At 40.1% G+C, this 26294-nt stretch overlaps 1 protein-coding gene and 1 pseudogene across 2 annotated transcripts in view; both read left to right on the forward strand.

The window, feature by feature from the left end:
- LOC103226712 (B cell receptor associated protein 29) overlaps window positions 1-11497 on the forward strand; it is a 39879-nt gene extending 28382 nt beyond the window's left edge. The window contains exons 7-8 of one of the 2 annotated variants that reach the window (XM_007982526.3): window positions 4368-4468; window positions 9370-11497. In XM_007982526.3, coding sequence (XP_007980717.1) covers window positions 4368-4468; window positions 9370-9405 — 137 coding nt within the window. In that variant the 3' untranslated portion in view covers window positions 9406-11497. The remainder of the gene's footprint in view (window positions 1-4367; window positions 4469-9369) is intronic. The other variant, XM_073009246.1, reaches the window with a different exon arrangement.
- Window positions 11498-19450: 7953 nt separating this feature from the next.
- Window positions 19451-20464, forward strand: LOC103226719 (WW domain binding protein 1-like pseudogene; annotated as a pseudogene).
- The last annotated feature ends 5830 nt before the right edge of the window (window positions 20465-26294 follow it).

The following is a 26294-nucleotide window of genomic DNA, read 5'->3' on the forward strand; positions in this document are numbered from 1 at the left end:
GAGCAGTAGGCCTAGAAGCCATCATGAAGGCCCTCATAGGCCATGTTTGTGTATTTTCAGGGCACTCTTAGAGGGTTTTTAGGCGTGAGAGCAATCACTTTGACAGCATTATAGACAATGGATTAAAGTAGCTGGGCAACTATGTGAGAAATCCACTTAATCTAATCTGGAAATGAGGACAGTGGTCACAGAGCTGGAGTGGAATGTATGAATTGGAGAGCTATAAAGGAAGTGAATCAACAGACTTTATCAACAGATGGGTATGACGTTAAAAGAGATTAGGTGTTGATTGAAGTGATGAGTAAAACATAAACCTTTACCTACACAGACCTGACAATACAGGCATGTACAAAAAAATGATAATATAATTAAGCCACAATTTATGTCCTTACTGAGCAGAAGTTTGTGTGTCTACTTGCCAAGTGTCTTGGAAGCATTACTGTAGATTAACAATCCAATAAGTGATCATTGGCAAAGGAATAGTACACGTGAGGATTAAATACTAAATAGCTCCAGTGTATCACACTCTTGAATTCTCAAAAAGAGAACCAAATAAATTGGAAAGAAACCAATACTAGACGTTTGGAAATTTTTCAAATAAAGTATGTTTTCCTCTGGCTCAATCCTTACAGCTATTGTACAACAGCCCAACTTTAGCTGTCATGCCAATGCCTCTAAAAACTTCCATTTCCTGGCAGAGCTTAACTGGCAGTGTTTGTTATCTCTGGTCGAAATCACAGTGATACAATACATTTACACGGTGCATTAGTCTCACCGGCTCCTCCCACTGTGCAAAGAGCTCCATAAGTGAACATTTAACACTTGGAAAGGCAACAAATATTTTTGCTTATTATGTGTCACTGTAACATAGTTGAAGTTATTTTCCATATTAACAAATGATGCATGTGCCTTTAAAAATATCTAATGGACCATAACCTAGGACATAACAGTCTCTTATTGAATCTAGCCAATATTCTTATGAAATAGCTCAGTATTTCCATAAAGCCACTGGCAAGTGATAGCAGCCCATTTTTGCAGTTAAGAAAAGTGAAATAGTGACTTAGATGTATCATCTAAAGCCTCCTTGTCCAATAATATTTTTCTTATATATGCTGTTTCCAAAATAATATGGCTCAGAATAAAACAAGCATATTCACATGTCAGATAACAAGTTTATGTAATCCCTTAGTTACAGATGCAGTTGCAAAAGGAGGTGGAAGGCATCCAAAACACAATATTATAATTTTTTTTTTTTTTTTTTTTTTTTTTTGAGACGAAGTCTTGCTGTGTCGCCCAGGCTGGAGTGCAGTGGTGGGATCTCAGCTCACTGCAAGCTCCGCCTCCCGGGTTCACGCCATTCTCCTGCCTCAGCCTCCCGAGTAGCTGGGACTACAGGCACCCGCCACCTCGCCTGGCTAGTTTTTTTTTTATTTTTTTAGTGGAGACGGGGTTTCACCGTGTTAGCCAGGATGGTCTTGATCTGCTGACCTCGTGATCCTCCCATCTCGGCCTCCCAAAGTGCTGGGATTACAGGCTTGAGCCACCGCGCCCGGCCTAATATTATAATTTTTATAAAATGAGATAAAGGACTGGGAAACAGTCCAAGATGTGTCTAGACAATAATAGCCTCCCCTAATTGCAGTGATAGTATTCATTAGATTTATTAATATCCACTGAAATACAAAATGAAATAAGAAACACAGTTCATACCTTGGCTTAATAAGTGGCAGAAAAACAGTATTTGTCTGCATTTGTTCTGTTAATAGCTTTATACTGGTAGTAACCAGAAGAAACTCCTAGATAGGCTGTACAAGTGGTTTTCTAGCTTCTTTTAAAAAGGAACTACTGGGTAGATACCTAAGATATATTAAATTTATTAAATAATTAATATCAGAAATTCAAGTATAAATCATTTTTAACGTTAAGACCAACTCCTGTTCATTACAAGGGCCTGACCAACTGTCTTAGTAGAAAGTACTATAGATTCAGTAGCTTATAAACAACATAAATTTATTTCTCACAGTTCTGGTGACTGGGAAGTCTGAGATCAAGGCCCCAGTGAATTAGGCCTCTGGTGAGGGCGTGTTTCCTGATTTATAGATGGTACCATCTTGCTATGTCCTCACCTAATGGAAAGGGAAAGGCAGCTCTCTAGGGCCTCTTTTTATTAGGCCATGGATCCCATTAATGAGGGCCCCACCCTCATGACCTAATCACTCCCCAGCCACGCCTCCCAATACCATCACATTGGTAATTAGGTTTCAACATATGAATTTTATGGAGAGACAAGCATTCGGACCATAACAACAACATTCCTAAAACTACCATTGTAGGCCAGGGGCAGTGGCTCACACCTGTAATCGTAGCACTTTGGGAGCCTGAGGTGAGAGAATTGCTTGAGGCCAGGAGTTCAAGACCTGCCTGGGCAACATAGTGAGACCTCATCTCTACAAAAAATTTAAAAATTGACGGGTGGTAGAGCAAGACATTGTCAAAAAAAAAAAAAAAAAAAAAAAAACACCATTGCAGGCTAGTCAGCCATTATTAGGTTGTGGAATCTACTGTGCGTTTTATGTACCAGAAATCCAGGGTCTTAAACTTTTTTGCTGAGTTCTGAAGATAACACCACCGTGCATCATATTTTTCAAGTAGCCTGTAGGAAATGCCTTATAGAACCCAAACTGAAAACTAATATATAACTCTTTATGTTGTGAAGGTGGTCCTAATGAAATCTAACGATCCCCAAAAGTATCTTCCATGCCTGACTCATACCTTTAGCAAGTGACATCACATTAAATTTGTCAAAATCAATCTTTAATACCTTATTTAGAATTATGCAGCTATAGAAGGAACATGGAAGAAATTACAGAGCTGTGCTGCCCAATATGGCTAGCTACTAGCTACATGGGGCTGTTTAAATTTAATTGAACTTAAATTGAAAATATAAGTCCTCACTTAAACTAGCCACATTTAAAGTTCACAATAGCCACATTTAAGTAGTGGCTACCATGTTGACAACACAGATGTAGAACTATGTAGAACATTTGACAATACTGTCTAGAAAGTACTGATACAAAAAGCATTTTAGTTGATAATGGCTTATATATTTATATAAAAATGCCTATATGATGACTTCTCAAGAGAAAAGATTGTTTATAACTAGATCCTATAATTTTATTTCATTGTGCCAGGAAAGTAGCTTTTAAATTTATAAATTCTGCTTTTTCCCTTAAACTCCTACCCTAAAAGACTTCCAAATATAGAACTTCTGAAGGCTGCATATGATATAGAGCTACTTCAGGATTCCCAGAGTTTGGAAAGATGATTTCTGAAAGCACTATATGAGATAAAATTTTCAAGTATGACAACTTTTTCTGACCCATCTTGTGCTGCTCTTCTACATATTTTGCTCATTAGTACCTTCTTCACAATGTATTGTTTTATGTATGTTTATTTATTTATTTATTTATTTATTCATTTATTTATTTTACTTCTAAGGATGTGAATCTGCTGACATATGACTTGTAGCTCCTTGGTAGGCAAAGGTCAATATGTACTAATTCTTGTGTGCCATTATCTTGAGGAGCAGGATGCTTACATAGACTAAATTGTCTTCCTATATATTGCTTCTTTAGTTACAGAGGTTAAAACTGTAAGTATAAAATGAAAAAACCAGTGAGGGACAGAGAAACTTTGGATGTGATGGGCCTCTGGATGCCCTGAGAAGCATTTAATATCACTTATATTCATATGTAAGTGGATGTATGACCTGACTTTAATCATGAGGAAACATCCGACAAAAACAAAGTGAAGAGCATTCTATCTGAAAGTGGCCTGTGTTCTTTAAAATGTCAATGTCATGAAAGATGGGGAGAAGAGGGCTGTGATAATGGTGGGAAATTAGTCCAGATTAAAAGAAATTAAAGAGACATGATAACTAAATGCACTATGTGATCTAGCACTGTATCCTGGACTGGCAGTGGAAAAAATGCTAAAAAGACATGATTGGGACAGTTCCAAAAATTGGCATATGGATGGTAAATTAGATTTATAGTATTGTATTCATATTAAGTTTCCTAAGTTTAGTGACTATACTATGGTTATGTTAGATAATATTTTGTTTTTGGGAAGTACATTCCCAGAAATGTGTTAAAGAGTAGAGGGGCATGATACCTGCACCTTATTCTCAAATGAGTCAAGAAAATAATAGTGTGTGTGAAGAGAGAATATGATAACAAATGTAGCACAATGTTAACAGTGGATTTGAGTAAAGACTATACAGGAGTTCTCTATTTAAGTCTTGTAACTTTTCTATACATTTGAAATTATTTTGAAATAAAAATAAAACTCTATTCGGTATTTTCTAGCCCTTTCTAAGGCACAAAATGATGTGATGGAAATGAAGATGCAGTCAGAGAGACTTTCGAAAGAATATGATCAACTCCTGAAAGAACACTCTGAACTTCAGGTGGGTGTGACATGCACTTTATGCGCCTAAATGTTTTGAAATAGTAATTACCTAAGTAAATTATTTGGGTTATTTGTCCCTAACTAATCAAGATGATGTACTTAATCCTGACTTTGTTAAATGATTTAAATAAGCCAGATTTTTACCTAGAGGGTAAAGGTTAGTACATTGCAGGAAGATACAAGATAATTATAAGGAATTGCTGACGTGCATATTTACAGCATTCCAGTTTTGGTGAACTTTTAAGCAAAAGAGTTAAGCCACAAAAATGGCAGCACTGGAAAACAGACGGGTTCTAGAAAAGATGAGTTTTGCTGTTTGGGATGTTTGCCATATTCATGCCAAAATGAGGCCAGAATTTCAAGTTCCACATCACACTACTCTTGTCTCAGTGTTTTAGACATATCAGGCCAAAGACTTTAGCATTCAAATTTATTATTTACCTCCAAATGTTGATTTGAAAGATGGAAATGGGGAAAAAAATGTTTCATTGTTAAAGCCACAAAGTCAGATCTGGGCCATAGGTTTTCTTTCTCTTTCTCTCTAATCCAAGAAAAGAAACGTTCATCCCTGTTAGGCTTGTCTTTCCTCCCTCCCTTCTGCTACCAGCCGGTAACCTGAGTTGATTTCCCAGCCACACTTTGATCAATTGGGAAAGAGACCATTCCAGAGGCAGCTCTGGCCTTCCTTCCCAGTTTCTCCCAAGATAGACTGGTTGGACTTGTCTTCAAAATTTGGCAGCCTTTGTGGCTTTCAGTCAGGACTTTTTACAAATGATAGCTTTTTATTTCACTGTACACATTTCCCTGCATCTTAATGGTCATGGTATCTCCAAGGCTCAGCACTGTTCCTGGCACAAGGCAAGCAGGCACTATACTCATGGACTTTGGAGTCAGACATACCTGGAATACCTACCTATACCTGGCCGCATGCTAGGTTTTTAATCTTAGGCAGGTTATAGCATCCCTTTGGGGCTCACTTCTTTCATCTATAAAATTGGAACAATAATGATGCCTGGGTCACTGGATTGTTAAGAGAACTAAATAAAATGTGTAGGTTTTTTAGCACTATGCCTTCCTGACAGTAAACACTCAAGAAATGATAGCTATTATCATCATCATCTGTATTACTTCATCTGTAGGAATTTTGCTGAAAGAATGACTTATTCTCAACCAACCACTTTGGCCTTGGTTTAGAGCCAGTCATGAAGTAATCTAAAGGACATGTTTGTAAACTGATAGTTCCACTTGGTTTGCATGTTTGTTTTAACTAGCCTACTTTGACAATAGCAGAAGACAAAGTAGCCAGAGAAGGGTGAATACCCTGTATGTTCCAATCCCAGGAACACTAAGGGCTCAGTTCACATGGCCTGGAGCAGATAGGTAGATTGTCAGCAAGACCACCCCTTCCCCAGCTCGAAAATAGAGATCCTGAAATTGCTGACCTATTCAGGGCATGATAATTATTCCATGGTATCTTTCAAGATCCACATTGGAAAGTAAAGAAGTCACTTCAGAGACCTCTTGCCTAGAAATACAAAATTTTCCCCCTATTTGTGAGATTAAGGTTTACTCGACCAGGTTAAGTATCGACATTAGTGGTCTTTGCTGCGATGTCAGACATACTTAGATCCTTGAATGGAGAAAGGAAAACCAGAAGTATGCCCTCAATTTCTTATGGCCAGTATCCATTGTTGAATGTCTCCATTGTGATAACAGCCATTGGTTCTCTTAATTCTGAAGAATATATGTAACAGTGAGATTTCCTCAACCCATATCCTCCCAACAAAAAAGCCACAGTCAGTCTGGAGCTGCTGCATTCTTGGTAAAGGATGTAGAAAGCTTTTAAGAGTGATTCCTGACTGGGCATGGTGGCTCATATCTTTCTTTAATCCCAGCACTTTGGAAGACCGAGGCAGATCACGAGGTCAGATCAAAACCATCCAGGCTAACACACTAAAACCCTGTCTCTACTAAAAATACGAAAAATTAGCCAGGCGTGGTGGCAAGTGCCTGTAATCCCAGCTACTCGGGAGGCTGAGACAGGAGAATCACTTGAACCTGGGAGGTAGAGGTTGTAGTGAGCCGAGATCGTACCACTGCACTCCAGCCTGGGTGACAGAGCGAGACTCCATCTCAAAAAAAAGAGTGATTCCTTCCCAAGAAAATAGTTGTTATACCTGTTTCTGTGGAAAAGACCTCGTCCCAGATTATGCCAGACACCATGCCGACAGTAGGGCCTTGTTTGATAGCACATTTAGGACTTGATCTAATTTCTGCTTGTATCCAGTTTTTGAAATATTTAATAGATGACGTTTGTTGAGAGTATACTCTGGACTAAGCACTTGGTTAAGGGCTTCATATATGTTGTTTTGTTTACTCTCCGTGACAGCTCAGTAATTGAAACTATTTTAATATCCCTATTTTGTGAATGAGGAAACTGAGACCCAGAGATGTTATATAATTTACCCAAAGTTACTAGGAAGTGATAGCATTCAAAGTCAGAGAATCTTTCTCCAGAACCTCCGTCATTAACCACTATGTTCTTTGACCTTTGCTGGTCATTGGATTGTGTTCTTAGATCCATTCTCCTCTCATCACTGCTTTACTCTGTATCTCTGGGAGGTCTGTTTCCAAAGCTTCCTTGCTGTCTGACTCAGTCTGGGCAGGTTTAGCCAGTGACAGGCACTAGAAGATTGAAGGCAGGAGGAAGGGGAAAGCCAGGGATTTCTCTGCTGTAGGGGCCTTCTCCTTTTTGGCTCCAGTTCCTTCCCTCCATGGGCTCAGGTCCCACTGGGCAGCTTCTACTTACTGGCCTTCACACCTGGGCTTCATAACCCTCATCCCTCCAGCCCAAGAAGTGGTGGTGGCTTTTATACTATTGATAATCCCAGAGGTGCCTTACCACCCTGTTTGATGTGTATACTTTTTCATCACCTATAAAACCAATTTCCCATAATATCTCTGTTTGAAGGAAAACAAAATCTCAGCTCCATAGTATACCACTTCTGTAACCCACAGGTGATTCATTTGACATCTATGCTCCTCAGGTACTTTAATACTTAAATAAGGTTATAATACCTTATGAAAATTAAAGCAGATCCTGTATAAGAAAGCACTTTATATATTTCTAATCAAGAATACTATTTATTATGTCCTGATTGGTTACATTTTTTTTTCCTTCACCTACCCACCCCCCACCATTGTCCAATATGAGACCCTGTATAAGTTTCTCAGATTTAGATATCATCGAGTGCCCTGTTTATTTGGTCTGTTCTGGTTTTTTTGTTCGTTTGTTTTGTTTTGTTTCGTTTTGTTTTTTGAGACAGTGTTTCACTCTGTCACCCAGGCTGGAGTTCAGTGGCACAATCTCAGTTCACTGCAACCTCCGCCTCACCAATTCAAGCGATTCTTGTGCCTCAACCTTCTGAGTCACTGGTACTACAAGCGCATGCCACCACGTGCAGCTAAGTTTGGTATTTTTAGTAGAGACAGGGTTTCGCCATGTTGGCCAGACTGGTCTCGAACTCCTGACCTCAAGCAATCCGCCCACCGGAGCCTTCCAAAGTGCTGGGATCATGGGCGCAAGCCCCCATGCCCAGCCGAGAACCGTTTTCTTTAACTCTTGAGTGTCAGTGTTCACCATCTGAGCCCTGCTTGAGAAGCAAAAGATAGTTACAGACCCTCTATGGTAAAAAGCTCTATCAAATTGTCCTCATGAATTTTACTTCTGTTGTCAAACTAATCTTAGATATTGAATTATATCCTAAGGTTCTTTGGAACTAACTTTCTGAGTTTTACATAGTTGACATACTTTCAGTGGAACAATCATAAAACAAAGGATTATTAAAATATTAAGGAAACAAAGGTTAAAGAGGGAAATGCTGATTTCTTTACTGTAAACAGATCCCAATTTGCATATTTTACATCCTTTTGGATTTCCCCATCTGATCTCCTCCCTGTTATAGGCACTAAATAAATATTAGAAAACCGTCCCTTCAAAACATGTAGTCTTTACCTTTCCTTATTTGCCCTGCCTCTCTTCTAAAAAAAGAAAAACAGAACTAACTGGAGATTTTTGGCTGCACAAAAGCATCAGCACCTGCCAGTTTTTCAATTTCATTTTGGAAAATCAGCCATCACTTAAGGGACTTGTCCGTAATAGCTTCATTAAAGCTTTGATTTTTATCAAAAGGGGCCACACCTGTAAACCTGTGAAAGTAGTATGTTTACCTCCTGTACTGTTGTCGTCTTATTTGATTGCAAAAGTTAATGTTACTAAAGTTGCTATGGAAGCATTAATGTTCAGCCTGAACAAGAACTTGACGAACTTCTTTATACAAGCAATAACACTCTGCAACTCCATTTTATGGAATCTTTTTCTTGACGTAGACATTTACTTTCTTAGCACAAGTGATCTCTTAAGATTAATCTCTATTCCATTTTCCTTCAGTTTTAAATGATGTATTATAGTCATCTTTATAACATGATCAGCCGAGTATAATTTGAGAAGTCAGTTCTGTTGGCAAATATCTGAAGGATAAAATCAAAGCTACCCTAGCTGGGATTTTTGTCCCTTCCTTCTTTTCGTTTGCCAAAAAGCTTAATTGGGTTAACAGTAGGGGAATTTTAGAAATCATGTTTTCCTGGTGTAACCTGTGAAACAAAAGCAAAATAGATTAAGGCAAGGGGAAAAATGAACTTACCAAGAGCGTTCTTTTTCCTAAGTAAAAACCACAAATTTTATAGTTTTTAAAATTTTAGACTTCTCAATCCTTTTTTTCACATTTAATTATTCTCATAAGTATACATAGAAGAGAGAATGTTTTTTAAAAGTCCTTGTCATGTCTATGAATTGTTTCTCTTTGCTGTACTACATAAATCATATTTTTTTCCTTACAGGATCGTTTAGAAAGAGGCAACAAGAAAAGACTGTGAACTTTATAAAAGACGCTTGCAATATACTGTGTCAAAATGATAATTTTGTTATGTTAGCCTCTAGGAAATTTAAGTTCAGAAAAATGCACTATGACCAGTTCGTAATTTTTTTTAATGTCACACATAGGTTATATTGTAATGGCATTATCAAAATAGTTGATGATGTTTCAGATATATTATGAAGTCTGTATTCCAGCTCTTAAGAAAAATACAAGCATGTTAAATACCGTATTTACATATTGATAATGTCACTGATATATGGTGGCTGTTTACCAATAAAAGGAAAAATTCCTTGGCCGGTTACTTCCAAAATTAGAAGTTTTAAGTTGCACGAAACCATTAATAGCCTTGAAAGCTTTGATGAGTTTTCAGTAATGATCACCTATTTAATCAGATGATGATGTGTTTGAAAATAGTGTTCAATATCAGCAAATTTGTACACAGGGAATGTAAATAAGGATAACTGATCAGAGTTATCCACCGTATTTATAAGGAAGAGTCAGAAAAAACAATGACCTTAGTTTTTTTTAAGCCTGATGATACTATGGTTTACTCTAATAAGATAGCTATATTGATAATTATATTTTTGTTATTATGCCCCTGCACATTTTGGTCTGTTTTTTATTGATATTTTTGTTAATAACACATAATTAGTAACCACTCTACTGTTTCAAGTTAATCTAGTAATAGAGTTTACACATATTTGTATAACTGCTATACCACTGAACTGCATTTATTTTACAACAGTGTAGAATTCTTGACAAGTTAACGTAGAACATATCCAGAAAGCAGTATTTGTTTCCGTTGGTTGTGAGAGTAACTAGCTATATAAATATTACCTCAAAAATACATACACTGGTATCACACAGTCTTTCAACAGTGTTTCTATATTCTGAAAGTTAAATATTAAATGCTATTTTTCCATTCAAATATTCATTTAGAATTTCCTTTAGAATATGGCAGTGATTATATTAATATGATTTCAGTTGTTCCAGTGTTTAGACATGAAATCATCTTCCTTGTCTCATAAAAACCTAAATATTTTTTAAAAATGAAAATAATTACTGGAGTTTTTATTTCTCTTGTCTTTGTTTCGTCCTCTGTTTATTATAATTTTAGTACCAACTTCACACCTAGCTAATTTTTTTCATCATAAAGTGGATGAAATGAGCAAGTACATAAAAATTTTATTTCAGATAAAAGTCAGGAGTTACTGCTAAAAAACAGACATGTAGGAGACATTCAACAGGAGTAAGAAATGGGAGTTAGACCATATGGGCTGACAACACCATAAATAACAAGAAAAGGGAGTGCTGAAATAGGAGAGAACTGAACAAATGTTAGCTCAAAGTATAGACTTAGAAATATCAAAGTAAGAGCTATCTGGGTAAATATATAGATATTGAGTGCTTGGAATCCTAGCCTACTATGTGAAAATTAAGTCTAATATCAGAATAACATACAGAAAAGTAGAAAATGCACAGTTTTAAAATGGGCAGAGTTAAAATCTAATCCCAGCTTTATCACTTATTTAGCCATGCTAGCCTAGGCCTCTATTTCCTTGTCTCCAAAATGGGAATAATAAAATTTAGATCAGGATTACTATATAAACAAAGATAATACAGTGATTCTCAAAGTTGTTCAGACTGTATAGTAAGGAGAAAGTCTGGGTGCACTTTGAAAAGCTTGAAGATTTGAAAGATTCCAAAAAAGCATTTTAAAGTTTACATTTAAGGGACCTAGGAGCTCAACCCTCTCAGGTTTACAGGTCTGAAACTTTAGACCTCAAAAGTTTGAGCAGTTTTTCCAAGGCAACATTGATAGTTAGATTCAGGGCCAGGATGTAAGTCTAGAATTTAGGTATCCTGATCCCCCAGATACCGCTCTTCTGTTTATACGCAGACCAGCTATAATTTGCTAAACAAAATATTGCAATGTATTAGTCAGTTGTGGCTCCAGAGCCTGTGCCCTTTACCACTGTACCCAACTGTTTCACATGCTATGTTTGTTAGTTTTTCCTAGTACTCTCCTTAATAATGGTGGTGTTTAGAAAATTGTATTATATAAGTAAATATTTATTTCATGGATTTAATTATGTTGCATGTTAAATTACTTTCCTTCCCATTGTCAATAATGACTTATTTATGTTGTATGTCTTAGGCTGTATTATAAATTCAAACACAGGAATGTTATTCTTGCCTTTTTCCATCAGAATTACATAAAGTATTATTAGACTTTCCTCCTACTTGCAAATCTGCCTGGAGGTACTGGTCTTTAGGAAGTAGCACTTAGCAAGTTCTGGATAAGCACTCCAGAACTTGGGATGAGTTATCCTTGTTGTTTGTCCAGCTCTATCTTGGACCCTAGTGCTGCTAATTAGATTCATGCCTTGTTCTTTAGGGCCTAAGTTCCTCTCTTGGCTATTTATCCTAGTATGCTGAGAACTAGGATTCCCTTTCAGTGACAGAGTCCTGACCTGGAACCCCAATCAAGAGCCTAAAGTTTAACCACTTTCTGAGATATTAGCCTGATGCCAGCAGCCTGCCTGGATCTCTAAATATTACCCATTCTTGGAGTTATTCGTGATCTCTGCTTTCCTGCATGTCACTCCTGCTTCATCATTGGACCTGCTAGCCACAGCTACTTAGATGTACCTGAACCTGTTGTCTTGCCCTACCTCTGTGGGCTGGTTCAGTTCTGCATTCCCATTCCAGTGTCCACTGCCTTCTCGCTGTCCCTCCTATCTTAATGCCCAGCCCTACTAACATGACAGACCATTGTGCATTTGAGTGCCCACTATACAATGTGTGACTATAACCGTGCTTTTAAGCATTGACTTTAATGTCTAGGATGATCTGTCTAAAGTCCATGGAACCCTCCTGTGTTTTTTCATCCCTTTCTTAGTAATCTTGAAAATCCACTTATAAAATTCTTTTCCTTTTTTTAACATTACTGAATGGCATTTTTAAAATTACTTTCACAGTGTTTCTTTCCACTTTGATCGCTACACAAACATGACCTTATTAGTTGCACCAGAAATGATTTAAAACACTTTAGGAACTGTGGTAGGCTTAATTATGACCTCCCAAAAGATATCCCTATACCAATCCCTGGAACCTGGAAATGTTCTCTTCTATAGCAAAAGGTGTGATTAAGTTAAAGTCTTGAGATGGAGAGATTATCCTGGATAATCTGGGTGTGCCCTAAATGCAGCTACATCTATGCTTAGATAGAAGCAAAGGGAGATATTACCACATAGCAGAGGAGAAAGCACAGTGACCACAGAGGCAGAGATTGGAATGATGGAGCTGCAGCGAAGGAATGCTTACAGTCACCAGAAGCCGGAGGAGGCATGGAACAGATTCTTCCCCAGAGTCTCTAGATACCCATAAAACTGATATGGGACTTCCTGGCCTCCAGAACTACGGGAATAAATTTATTGTTTCAAGCCATCAAGTTTGTGATTGTTTGTTACTGCTGCCATAGTAAATTAATACAGGAGCATACAGGACAGATCTGTAAGGCCTGAACTGAATTTCAAGGGGTGTGGAAAACAATTACCCTTTAACACCACTCCGTCTTCCCCATTAGTCATTTGGATAAGTCAAAGATAGCCTTAACCATCTCCTATCTTATTTACTTTTCTCCTTCAATAGTATTTCTCCATTGCCATTGCCATTGCCACTGCCTAATTGCAAGCCATCATCCTCTCTCACATGGACTATGACAACCTCCTCATCTCCCTGTATCTTCTCTAATGCTTCTCTCATATACATGCCCTCAGCGGCCACCTGCTTTAAAAGAAAAACAAAAAAAAAAAAACACTGATCATGTCATTCCCTGCTTGTCTTCCAATTCTTTCCCACTGCAGTAAAGATCAAACCACCAAGATCAAACACCAAGACCTCACCAGGCTCCCATCTACTCTCCAGCCTCAACTCAGTCCACCTGCTCTGCCAGTCACACCCGTATTCTGTTTGTTGTTGTTCTTTCCCTAGGATACAGATCCTGACATGTCTGCATTCTGATTCTTCTTGCAACAAGCCAAATTCTTTCCCTGTCAGGACGTTTGCATGTAGTAAATGTTGCATCCCAGTCCTGTCTGCCTTCTTATCCTGTTTTATTTTCATCATGGCACTTATTGCCATGTGAAATGATCTCATTTATGGTTTGTCTCTTCAGTGATTAACACAGTTTCTGCAGACAGTAAATCAGTGGTTCTCAACAGGAAGTGGAGAGGTCATCCTGAGGGGAACATTTAGCAATACCTAGAGACATTTCTGGTTGTCGTAACCTAGTGGATAGAAGCCAGGGATGCTGTTAAAGCATTCCACAATGCACCGGACTGGAACAAAGAATGATCTAACCCAGAATGTCAGTGTTGCCAAGGTGGAGACATTCTGCAATAGATGCTTGTGGCAGAGGGTACTGGTTGTCCCCCAATATCCATTCTTTCATTCACATGTGTTAATACATGCTCCAGCTTTTGTTGTTTTATAAACAGCTGCCAAACATAAAGACAACATTTTCCATCTCCTTGTATGTAAGTGGAAATAGGTAGGACTGTCATGTGGGGCCAGTTTCTTTTTCTCTTCCTCTGACCTGCTGCTTGAAACATGGATGCTGCTATCTTAGATCATGAAGTTGAGGCCATGCAAAGTGGAGCAACAAGAAGGAGGCTGTGTCCCTGACGCCATAAGCACCACACCTGTCCTGAATTGCTGTGAATGACACCAGATAACTGCAATACATTGTCTCAACGTCCTAGACATACATAAAAAGCCATAAATGTTTGTCCTATGCAGCACAAAACCTTTGTATCTTTGCCTTTTATGTTGGGATCTTAATTAAAAATTATATCCTCTACTGTCTGGATGCTCAACTTTTTATATTTGACTTAACCATTATTAATCAGCATCACGCATTGCACCTTCACAATAACTGCATTTCACATCATAAAAGTTTACAAATCTCCCTCTTTGTCTTTAGTATGGTGTACAACACAACAACAACAATGTCCTCAAGGACATTCAGGCACATTATATATACAAAGATAGCACATAACAGCTTGATGTGTAAACAAGTTAGGAAAAAGTTTCCAACTTCTTGGTGATCAGCTCTTTTCCTAAATTTGAGCAAAAAAAATGTGTTTGAAGTGTTGGCTTTGCCCCCTAAACCAGGTGTCTTCCTCGTTAGCAAGGCTTCTCTGAAGTCTGTTTCCTTCAGAAATCGTTGTTCTCCCTGAAGCACCACCCATGGTAAAGAATTTCGGTCTTTCCCAAGGGCTATCAATTTCCTGGAGCACCAAAGATTTCTAGAGCACCAAAGACTCCTAGAGCACCACTTCTCAGCCAAGGGCTTCCTGGAATAACCCTCCATAGAGGTTTACTTGCTGAAACTTTCTTTGTTATTTTTTTTTCCCCCTTGAAAAAAAATTAATACATAGTAAATGTGGAAATGAAAGAAAAAAATAGCTGTTTGTCTAATTTTCATATATATACACACACGAATATTTACAAAAATAAGATCACACCTGTTTTTATGCATACTTTTTTTGTGACCTGCTTTCTGTCCCCCTACATCAATAAATATCCTTCTGCAACAGAATTCTACAACCAACTTCTCATAGGTCACATACACATCACCTACGGGGGTGGGTTTGTTCAAAGTGCAGGGATTCATATGCCCTGTTTACCACTACCACCAGTGAGAATTCCTGCCCCAGGCAACCAGTGTTAGTAATGAGGCTGCCATAACCATCCAGTATGAGACAGCAGAAAAGGTGGATGAGACCCATCATCCTATGACAAGATACTTACCTTATCCCCTGTTGGTGACATTTCATGAGAATCTTTATTGGCAGAAAATGCTCTGGAATCAATAGAACATAGTGGTTACATACGTACATTACCTGTGTTAAAATCTCATCTGCTTTATTTATTACCCATTCTGCATCTCAGTTTTTTCATCTTTAAGGTGATTTAGACTCTACCTCAAAGTCTTGCTGACAGGATTAAACGAGTTGATACACGTGAAGAACTTTTAACAGTTTCTCATGGTAAGCTATTCTGAACATTATACAAAGACTGATGCCCAGTCATAAATTTCCTCATCTAAAAACAAAAATCTGATGGAATTTTAAAATGTATTAAAAGTAAAAAGTGTACTGGAGATGGATGGTGGTGATGGTTACACAACGATATGAATGTAGTTAATACCACCGAACTATACATTTAAAAGTGATTGGTTAGCACAACCTCTTTTGTATTAACTACTTGTATTAACCACTTTTAAGTGTATAGTTAGGTGGTATTAACTACATATTATAGTATTAACCATATTAACCACTTGTAAGTGCATTTTACATCATTAAAAACATTGGGAAACAAAAGATGGACCACCTAGTTCTCTGGAATGAAAATGCACAGTGTTGAAACTGGTGGATAGTTAAGGTTGCCTTTTTTTTTTTTTTTTTTTCTTGAGACAGAGTTTTGCTCTTGCTGCCCAGGCTAGAGTACAATGGCACAATCTCGGCTCACTGCAACCTCCATCTCCCGGGTTCAAGCAATTCTTCTGCCTCAGCCTCCCAAGTAGCTGGGATTACAGGCACCCACCACCACGCGTGGCTAATTTTTGTATTTTTAGTAGACACCGAGTTTTACTATGTTGGCTAGGCTGGTCTCAAACTCCTGACCTCAGGTGACCCACCCGCCTCACCCTCTCAAAGTGCTGGGATTACAGGCACCTGGCCTGAGGATACCTATTCTTAACAACTGTAATCAGTCATTCCCCTGCCACCCCTCTTCTCCCACCTCAGAGAAAGCACAGAGCCCCATTTGCTCAGGTATGCAACTAATGTTTGCTTATCTGAATTGAATTCAGTTCAGTTCTAGTGTGTCAAATTTTTTTCAGATGACTCTTGCTATTCCCCGTCTTTAGAGTGTGTCCTGTTGTCTTAAGATTGTGATAGGATCAGACACAATTTTGACAAACATTCTTAAAATACATCCAGACACGGATGTATTTCACTTCAAATCCCATTGGCAGATTTGATATTATAAAAGGGCCTGGGTTTGGGGTGTTTTGTTAGTCACTTGAACCTTAACTGCAACTTTTTTTTTCCTTTCTCAATGATTAAAATAATTATATATGTATATATGCATGTATATTATGATTTTTACGTTTTTGTTTTTTTTTTTTTTTTGAAATGGGATCTCGTTCTGTTGCCCAGGCTGGAATGCAGTGGCACTATCACGGCTCACTGCAGCCTCGGCCTCCCAGACTCAAGTGATCCTCCCGCATCAGCCTCCTGAGTAGTTGAGACTACAGGCATGCGCCACCAAGCCTCTTTAATTTTTCTCATTTTTTGTAGAGATTGGGGAGTCTCACTTTGTTGCCCAGGCTAGCCTCGAACTCCTGGGCTCAAGTGATCCTCCCACCTCAGCCTCCCAAAGTGCTGGAGTTACAATGTGAGCCACCAGACTGGCCTACATCTATTTAAAAAAGAAAAATGCAGCTAGGCACAGTAGCTCACGCCTGTAATCCCAGCACTTTGGGAGGCCAAGTCAGGTGGATCACTTAAGCTCAGGAATTCGAAACCAGCCTGGGCAACATGGTGAAGCCCCATCTCCACCAAAAATACCAAAAATTACATGGTATGATTATTACACATTGCATGCCTGTTTCAAAACAAAAATACCGGATGTGGTGGCACATGCCTGTAGTTCCAGCTACTCAGAAGGCTGAGGTGGGAGGATTGCTTGAGCTTGGGAGGCAGAGGCTGCAGTGAGCCGTGATTGTGCCACCGCACTCCAGCCTGGGTAAAGGGGTAAGACCCCATCTCAATAAAAAAATTATACAAATAATAAACAAGAAAAAGGCAAGGGCAGAGTGGATCTCAGTATTTGGGGCCTAGAGCAGATACAACTTGGGGAGTTCTCTATAAGAAAAACAATACAAAACTACCAAAACAAAATTAGGTATGAATTTATTCAGAATAGGAACAGAAATCACAACAAATAACTGGAGTTTTGGAGATTCAGAAACCTTTCTCCTAAGATCTCTTGGGACAATTCACCAGGGATGCTTCTCGGCTGCAACCTAGCTTCTCCTTTCTACCTAGGACACGCTACAACTTCAATATTCTTGATACCTGTGTACCAAAAGTCCTGAAGCTTCACTGTCATTACTTCCATATAATCTTCCTCTAGACAAGGAATCGGAGGGCAGAGTTAATGTAATCAATCTGTTGAAAACCTCAAACATTTTTTGGAGTTCTTTATTTAATTTTTTTTTAGTTTTTAATTTTTTGTGGGTACATAGTACGTATAGATATTTATGGGGATACATGTGATGTTTTGAAACAGGTATGCAATGTGTAATAATCATACCATGTAAAATGGGATATCCATTCCCTCAAGCATTTATCCTTTGTACAAATAATTCAGTTATACTTAGTTATTTTAAAATAAACAATTAAATTATTTTTACTATAGTCACCTTGTTGTGCTATCAAATACTATGCTCTATTCATTATTTCTTTTTTTTTTTTTTTTGGTACTCATTAATCATCTCCACCTCCCCTCTACCAACCCCTACTACCCTTCCCAGCCTCTAGTAACCATCCTTCTACTCTCTATCCCTATGTGCTTCTTTTGGTTTTTACATCTCACAAATAAGTGAGAACATGTAACATTTGTCTTTCTGTGCTTGGCTTATTTTCACTTAACATAATGACCTCCAGTTTCATCCATGTTGTTGCAAATGGCAGGATCTAATTCTTTTTTATGGTTGCATAGTACTCCATTGGGTATATGTACCACATTTTCTTTATCCATTCATCTGTCGATGGACACTTAGGTTGCTTCCAAATCTTGGCTATTGTGAACTGTGCTGCAACAAACATGGGAGTGTAGATAGCTCTTTGATACTCTGATTTCCCTTTTGGGGGGTTATATACCCAGCAGTATGATTGCTGGATCATATGGTAGCTCTATTTTTAGTTTTTTGAAGAACCTCTAAACTGTTCTCCACAGTGGTTGTACTAATTTGCATTCCCACCAACAGTGTCCAAAGGGTTTGCTTTTCTCTATATCCTCTCCATAGGTTATTGCCTTTTGGATATAAGCCATTTTAAATAGGGTGAGATTATATCTCATTGTAAGTTTGATTTGCATTTCTTTTATGATCAATGATGTTGAACACCTTTTCATATGCCTGTTTGCCATTTGTATGTCTTCTTTTGAGAAATATCAGTTCAAATCTTTTTCCTATTTTATAATTGGATTATTAGATTTTTTCCTATAGAGTTGTTTGAATACCTTATATATACTAACTATTAATCACTTGTCAGGTGGATAGTTTGCAGATATTTTCTCCCATTCTGTGGGTTGTGTCTTCACTTGCTGATTGTTTCTTTTGCTGTGCAGAAGCTTTTTAACTTGACATAATCTCATTTGTCCATTTTTGCTTTGGTAGCCTATGCTTGTGGGGTATTACTCAAGAAATCTTTGCCCAGTCCAATGTCCTGGAGAGTTTCTCCAATTTTTTCTTGTAGTAGTTACATAGTTTGAAGCCTTAGATTTAAGTCTTTAATCCATTTTTATTTCATTTTTGTATATGGCAAGAGATAGGGACCTAGTTTCATTCTTCTGCATATGGCACCCAGTTCTCCCAGCACCATTGATTGAAGAGACTGCCCATTCTCCAATGTATGTTCTTGGCACCTTTGTGGAAAGTGAGTTCACTGTAGGTGCATGGATTTGTTTCTGGGTCTCAGATTTTAAGGTACTATGAATCATACTTTATTTTTTAAATTTATAGTGAGTGTATTCATTTCCTATCGGTGCTTTCACATATTACCACGAACTTAGTGACTCGAAACAACACAAATTTATTATCTTACAGTTCTAGCAGTCAGAGGTCCGAAATTAGCCTTACTGGGCTGAAGTCAAATTGTCAGCAGAAAAAAGAAGGAACAAGGAAGAAGAGCGTAGAGGAGGAGAGGGAGGAGGGAGGTGGCAGCGCCATGGCAGAGGGGCAGGAGCAGGAGGGGGATGGAGAGGAGAAGGCTCCTGGGTGGCATGGTGCTCCTGCTCCTCCTGGTGCTGCCCAGCCCCCTGTCAGCCAGGGCTGAACCCCCACAGGATAGGGAAGCCTGCTATGGATACCAATAATCAAAGCTACATCTGTGACACAGGACACTGCTGTGGACAGTCTCAGTGCTACAACTACTACTAGGAACTCTGGTAGCTCTGGCTGGTGTGGACCATCATCATCATCCTTAGCTGCTGCTGCAATGGCCACCACCGCCAAGCCAAGCACCGCCTTCAGGCCCAGCATCGGCAACATGAAATCAACCTGATCCCCTGCCAAGAAGCCTTCAATCACTCAGTGCTGCCTTTTTATTTCAGATTTTTGCTAAACTACTTAACTCCTCTTTATGAGGAAGTGGTGAGCCAGCCTCCAACTCCTCCCCCAGCATACAGTGCCTTCCAGCTATGCAGCAGCAGCAGCTCCTGCCTCCACAGTGCGGCCCGGCAGATGGCAGTCCCCCAGCGCCAATCCCACCAGGGGATCCAAGGGAATCCCCTTGTCTGAGCCCAGCAGAAGCATCACAAGACCCCCAAGCATCGCTGATCCTGAGCCCTCTGACCTACCAGGTGACCGAGTAGCCACCAAAGACCTGGAGATGCAGCCCAGTGGCTCTGTAGCCAGCCTGGGAGAGCTGGACCCAAGGACCTTCCTGGACAAGGAGCAGAAGGTGAGGAGGAGCTACTGAAAGATGACAGCTCTGAACATGGCAGCGCACCGCCCGACAGCAAAGAGAAGATGCTCAGGAGACATTGCCGCTTCACTGGTGACTCGGGCATTGAAGTGCGTATGCCAGGGCCACCATGATCATGGCCTTAAAGAGTTCAACATGCTCATCGCTGATGCACTGGATGGGCCCCTGGACTTCCACAACAGCTGCCGTGTGCTGTCTTGTGTAAAGGAGATGTCTTGTGTGAGGGCTAGAGTGGAGGCTGTCTCTGAAACCTCCGTGAGCAGGTGGCCCTAAGCCATGGTAGTGGATAGATGTGCAGCTTTCTGCATGTGCCCCTTGGTCTGTGCCCACAGGTGGTCAGCATCAGCCTCCAGCCTGAGCACGTGCTCCGTGGGTCTTTATGTCTCACTGTTCCTCACACATAGGAGGAAAGAGATAGGAGACTGAAGAAGGGATGGACACTGAGAAAGGGCCCCTCCAGCCTGGCTGTCACACCGTATTTTGTCTTTGATTCTGAATAAATTTTTTTTTGGTGTGGTTTCTTTTGGCTTTTTTTCGGGGATGGATGGCTGGTCATTGTCTGTTTTAAACTGACCACTTGGAAGAAACACCTTGGTTATCTGTGGCTCTCATGTCCTGTCCCTGCCCCTGTCCCCACTCCTTTTGAGTGGGGTGACTCATTTTCTGTGTAAAGAGTCTCTCAGGTAGGAGGTGAACACAGTCATCTGGAAGACCCGCAGGATCCTTGCGCCTGTTGCTTAGCTTCGGGTCACCAGCTGAGCTGTGATAGGAATAATCTGAATAGAGGTGGCAAACAGCTGAAATGAACATTCCTCAAGCAGCCCTGTTCATACGAAGAGTCTGATTTTCCCCCCACTCTTGAACAATGATGATATGATGATATTTAGACAAGGCACTGATATTATGGTAAGAAAATATATAGATATAAATATCTAGATAAATAGATAGATAGATAGATAGATAGATAGATAGATAGATAGATAGACAGATAGATCCCCAAACAGACAAATCCAAGGCTGTGAAGTAAATGAGTGCATCTGGATTCCACAAAACCAAATCCATGTTGAACAGAGTGAAGTCCGTACACCGTAACTTTTTGGGTGAACCCTCCATGCCTGTCCATTGTGTGTGAGCCCAAGCCCTGTTTCCCTGTGAAGATATCTTGAGTGGCAGCCATTCTCCTCATGCAAACCGCATGTCTGGAGCACAGACGGCCCTCTCTAAGTAACTGATGTTACACATTTACTGTTTACGGGGCAAATGTCTGACTGTGTACTCAGATGTATTCCACAGCATTGTGGACTGACTGCAGGACCCTGTGTTTGCCAGAGATAACTGTGCTCAACATAGAGGTTTTACTCTACTCACCACTGCAACTTACACATTGCTCCGTGGACACACGGGGGCCTGTGTTCTGTTCCCTGTAAATGGAAATGTGCTCTGAGCCTGTCTGCTTCCCTTGGCTGTGCCTGGTCCTCCATACAAGCCCCCAGGGGTGTCCACAACCACCTGGGACAGAAGAAGATGGAATTTCAGACAGAAGCTTGATTGGGTCTTCAAAGACAGTCTTGGACTAGCCGTGGCTAGTCAGCCTACCCAGAATTGCCAGGAGGAGGCTTTGAGGGTACTGGGGGTACTGCAGGGCCTGCCTCCCTCTGACGAGTCCAGTGGGCACAAGCAAGCTGACATGTGGCCAGAAGTGGCTGGATTGTGTCATAGCCCTCAGATGCCTTTTCTTCCACTTTTTAAAGAATCCCAAGTAGCTCACTGAGGTGTCTCAAAGGCAAACAAGTTCTACCAAAGTGAATCCTTTTTCAGTGAATGAATCAAATAGATGAATGCTGACTCTCTCACGTTCCTTTCCCCAGTTAGAGTGGGGAGGTGGTGGAGTGCTAACTGTGGGATTCCTTGCAGTGTCCTACCCTAAAGGCACAAGAAGATGGAAATGCAACCTGTGGAGCCAGGATTGATTCCCAAGTCGCAGTCTGGACCCCGCTACAGGAGGCAACCCGCTTAGGGAGAGACTTAATTAATAAGGAATTGGTTCTGGGGATGGGGAGATGTGATTGAGATTGGTTTCCAGGTGAATGAGATAGAAGGAGTTGGTGGAGGGTTTAGTGCTACAGCCAGTTGAGAGATTTGCAAATGAGAACACATTCCTGCGTGAGGCACATTATCGTTTGTCAGTTATTGTGAATATGTGTATTTTAAGCAGTAAGGTGCTACTGGTCAGACTTTTCTAGGCAGTCTCGGTGATGCATTTCCTGTGCTGAGATTGTTCTGAAGAGTGACTCTAACCACTGCGAGAAGCCCACATAAAAATCGATCCCCCTCTCCCCGACAAAAGAAAGCTCTGTCAGCAGAGCTGGTTCCTTCAGGAGCTTCTAGGGGAGAATCTGTGTCCTTGTGTCCAGAGGCTATCCGCATTCTTTGGCTCATATTCCCCTTCCATCTTCAAAGCCAGGAAGGGGTGGTCAAGTCTTTCTAACATCGTATAACTTTGACAATAACTCTTCTGTCTCCCTCATCCACAATTAAGGATCCTTGTGACTACATTAGGCCAAGCAGATGACCCAGGATAATCTCCCTGTTTTAAAGTCAGCTGACTAGCTACCTTAATTCCACCTGCTACTTTAATCCCCCTTTGATATGTAATTTGACATACAGGTTCTGGGCATTAGAATGTGAACATCCTTGGGAGACCATTGTTCTATCTCAGTGGGTAAGTTATTTGAATGCTAATTGCTTTTGAAAATGCTTGCTGCAATCAGAGTCCCATAACTGTTTCTTGATTCTTGATTTGGAGGTTTTTATTTTTAATTGGACTGTCTGCGAGGGAAGCAGAGGCATACTTCTAAATTTAAGAACTGAAATGGAGCAAGTAGCTCCAGTTCAGCATGCCCAGAGTCTGCTGCCTTTGGTTTTCCCAAAAGAAGGCAACTGCAAAAAAATCTCTAAACACAGCCGGGCGCAGTGGCTAACGCCTGTAATCCCAGCACTTTGGGGAACCAAGGCGGGCAGATCATGAGGTCAGGAGTTGGAGACCATCCTGGCTAACACGGTGAAACCCTGTCTCCACTAAAAATAGAAAACAATTAGCCGGTCGTGGTGGTGGGTGCCTGTAATCCCAACTACTCGGGAGGCTGAGGCAGGAGAATGGCGTGAACCCGGGAGGCAGAGCTTGCAGTGAGCCGAGATGGAGCCACTGCACTCCCGCCTGGGTGACACAGCAGTGTCTCAAAAAAAAAAAAAAATTTTTTAAAAAAATCTCTAAACATACCATTAAAAAAGCAGAATTGCAAAAGAATGGCTGGCTAATTGAACACACACTTTCACTCTCTCCTAAACTGCACTGCAACTATGGTATGGTAAAAGGTTTTGTTTTGTTTTGGTTTTTAAGCAAGAACCTATAAGGATACAGTGAACATGACAAGAAATAGCACCAACTTTTTGAAAGCTACAAAACAGATAACAGGTGGTATGGACTTGGTAAAACTGATGAAAATTTGAACTCTTTTTCCTCCTGGGGAAATCCAAGAACCAAGTCAATTTAAACTACCAAATAATCAAGGCTCAGGCATTGAAGGCACAACTACTCCTAGAAAAGAAGGGCAGGGCTGTGATGGAAGAAAGAACGTTGGTTGAAAGTTGTTTGAAAAGCAGTTATATCCCTAGATGCCCCTCTCTTCCTCCAAATGCTGGGTGATTTCCTTCCCTCACCCCACCAGAAGACAGTCTTCCTCTTTGAAGAGGGTAAAGCAGAGAGTGTGTTTTAATAAACAAAACACAGGAGGGTTAAGTAAATGATGTATGCCTACTAAATGCAAAACTTCCTCCTCATCTCAGAATGATGGCAGCAGTTATTTACTTCCATGCAGAACACCAAATAAGTCTTTTGTAGGTGGGAATCTATCAGACCCAAGAAGAAATATCCAAATACACTCACATGGATGTTGACATCGGGGCTTCCCCAACAAAGGGCCCAGGCAGCTCACCCTACAGGAAATCTCACCATGATCAAGCCTCACCCACTTATTCAGAGTTTCCAGGCAGCTCTTGAAGCCTCCACTTTTAAATATGAGCAAGTAATCAAGCATGAGAGATTCAAGAAACACCTAACAGAAACAAATATATATAGTGAAAACAGAAAGTGTGCAGGAAGAGCAACAAAACTCTCAATATCTTCAGAAAGGTCATGAATTTTTATTACAATGCACTCATGAAATCAGAATTGAAAAATATAAAAAAAATTTTCAGTTCACACCTATAATCCCAGCATTTTGGGAGACTGAGACAGGAGGATCTTTTGAGTCCAGGAGTTCAAGACCAGCCTGTGCAACAGAGTGAGCCCCCATCTCTACAAAATAATAATAATAATAATAATAAATTAGCCAGATGTAGTGGCACATGCCTGTGGTCCCAGCTACCGAGGATGCTGAGGCACTTGAGCCCAGAAGGTTGAGACCACAGTAAGCCAAGATCACACTACTATACTACATCCTAGGCAACAGAGCAAGACCTTGTCTCATAATAAAAATGGAAAAAAAAAAATGAGAAAGTGAAAAAGAACCCTCAGGAAAAAATAGAAGATCTCACTAAATCCTCAGCCCAACGCCCGAAAATAAACTGTCTTATTTTGTTTGTGCTGCTATAACAACATTCCTGAGACTGGGTAATTTACAAAGAACAGAAATTTATTTTCTCTTGGTACTGGAGGCTGAGGAGGCATCCAAGATCAAGGCACTGGCAGGTTCGGTATCTAGTGAGGGCTGCAAAAAAGGACAGACTTCCTCCATCAAGCCCCTTTTTCAGTGTACCTAATCCCATTCACAAGGGGATGGGCCCTCATCACCTAATCATCTCTTAAGGGCCCCATCTCTTAACACCATCACCTTGACCATTAAGTTTCAACACCTGAATGTTGGAAGGGACATATTCAAACCATAGCATAAACCCATACTGATGAATAATGCACAAAGAGAAAATTCTACACATTTCCAGAAAACACAACATGCAAAGGTTGAGGCATCTGAATAAGTTCAGATTTCCCAAAAGGAACTCTGGAAGATAGAAGACAGTAAAACAATGTGATATGGTTTGGCTGTGTCCCCACCCAAATCTAATCTTGAATAGTAGCTCCCATAATTCCCACGTGTTGTGGGAGGGACCTGATGGGAGATAATTGAATCATGGAGGCTGTCCCCCCGATACTGTTCTCATGGTAGTGAATAAGTCTCACGAGATCTGATGGTTTTATAAGGCGTTTCCCCTTTCACGTGACTTTCATTCTCTCTTGCCTGCCATCATGTAATGCATGCTTTTCCCCTTCCGCCATGATGTGAGGCCTCCCCAGTCACGTGGATCTGTGAGTCCATTAAACCTTTTTTTCTTTATAAATTACCCAGTCTCGGGTATGTCTTTATGAGCAGTGTGAAAACAGACTAATACACAATGCTTTCAAAATTATTTCCAACTTAGTATTCTATGGGCCAGTCAAGTTGCAAATCAAGTATGAGTGAAGAATCATACTTCAGGCTTGCAGGTTCTCAAAAGCTTTACTTCCCACATACTCTTTCTTGGGAAGCTAGTGGATAGAGGATGTACTCCACCAAAAGGATAGGAAAATATCTGAGAAAGGACATCTACGCAGGGAGAGGCAGAGGTCTACAGGATGTTGGTAAAGGGAGATTGTTAGCTATAAAACAACTCAGACAACTTTGGGTAGGGTTTTTTTCTAGAACATGAAGTTGATGTCTGATACCTGATGTGAATCAACATACTGAAAGATGTAGGGATAAGCTGGAGAACTGGGGTTGAATAGTGATAGATATTACCGGTCTCAGAAAAGAAAGAAAATAATGCAAGATGAAAAAACAAAAAACAAGACAAATACACCTCAAGAGAACACCCCGTCATCCCCCAAAATGTCTAGCAAATAAAAAGTAATAGTGGTTTACCACATACCTTCATTCTTCTTTTTTTTTTTTTTTTTTTTTTAACCTTTTTTTTTAAAGCAATAGAGACAAGGGTCTCACTGTGTTGCCAGGACTGGTCCTGAACTCCTGAGCTCAAGTGATCTTCCCTCCTTAGCCTCCCACTGTGC

This window comes from Chlorocebus sabaeus, chromosome 21, assembly GCF_047675955.1.
Source record: "Chlorocebus sabaeus isolate Y175 chromosome 21, mChlSab1.0.hap1, whole genome shotgun sequence".
Classification (NCBI taxonomy): domain Eukaryota; kingdom Metazoa; phylum Chordata; class Mammalia; order Primates; family Cercopithecidae; genus Chlorocebus; species Chlorocebus sabaeus.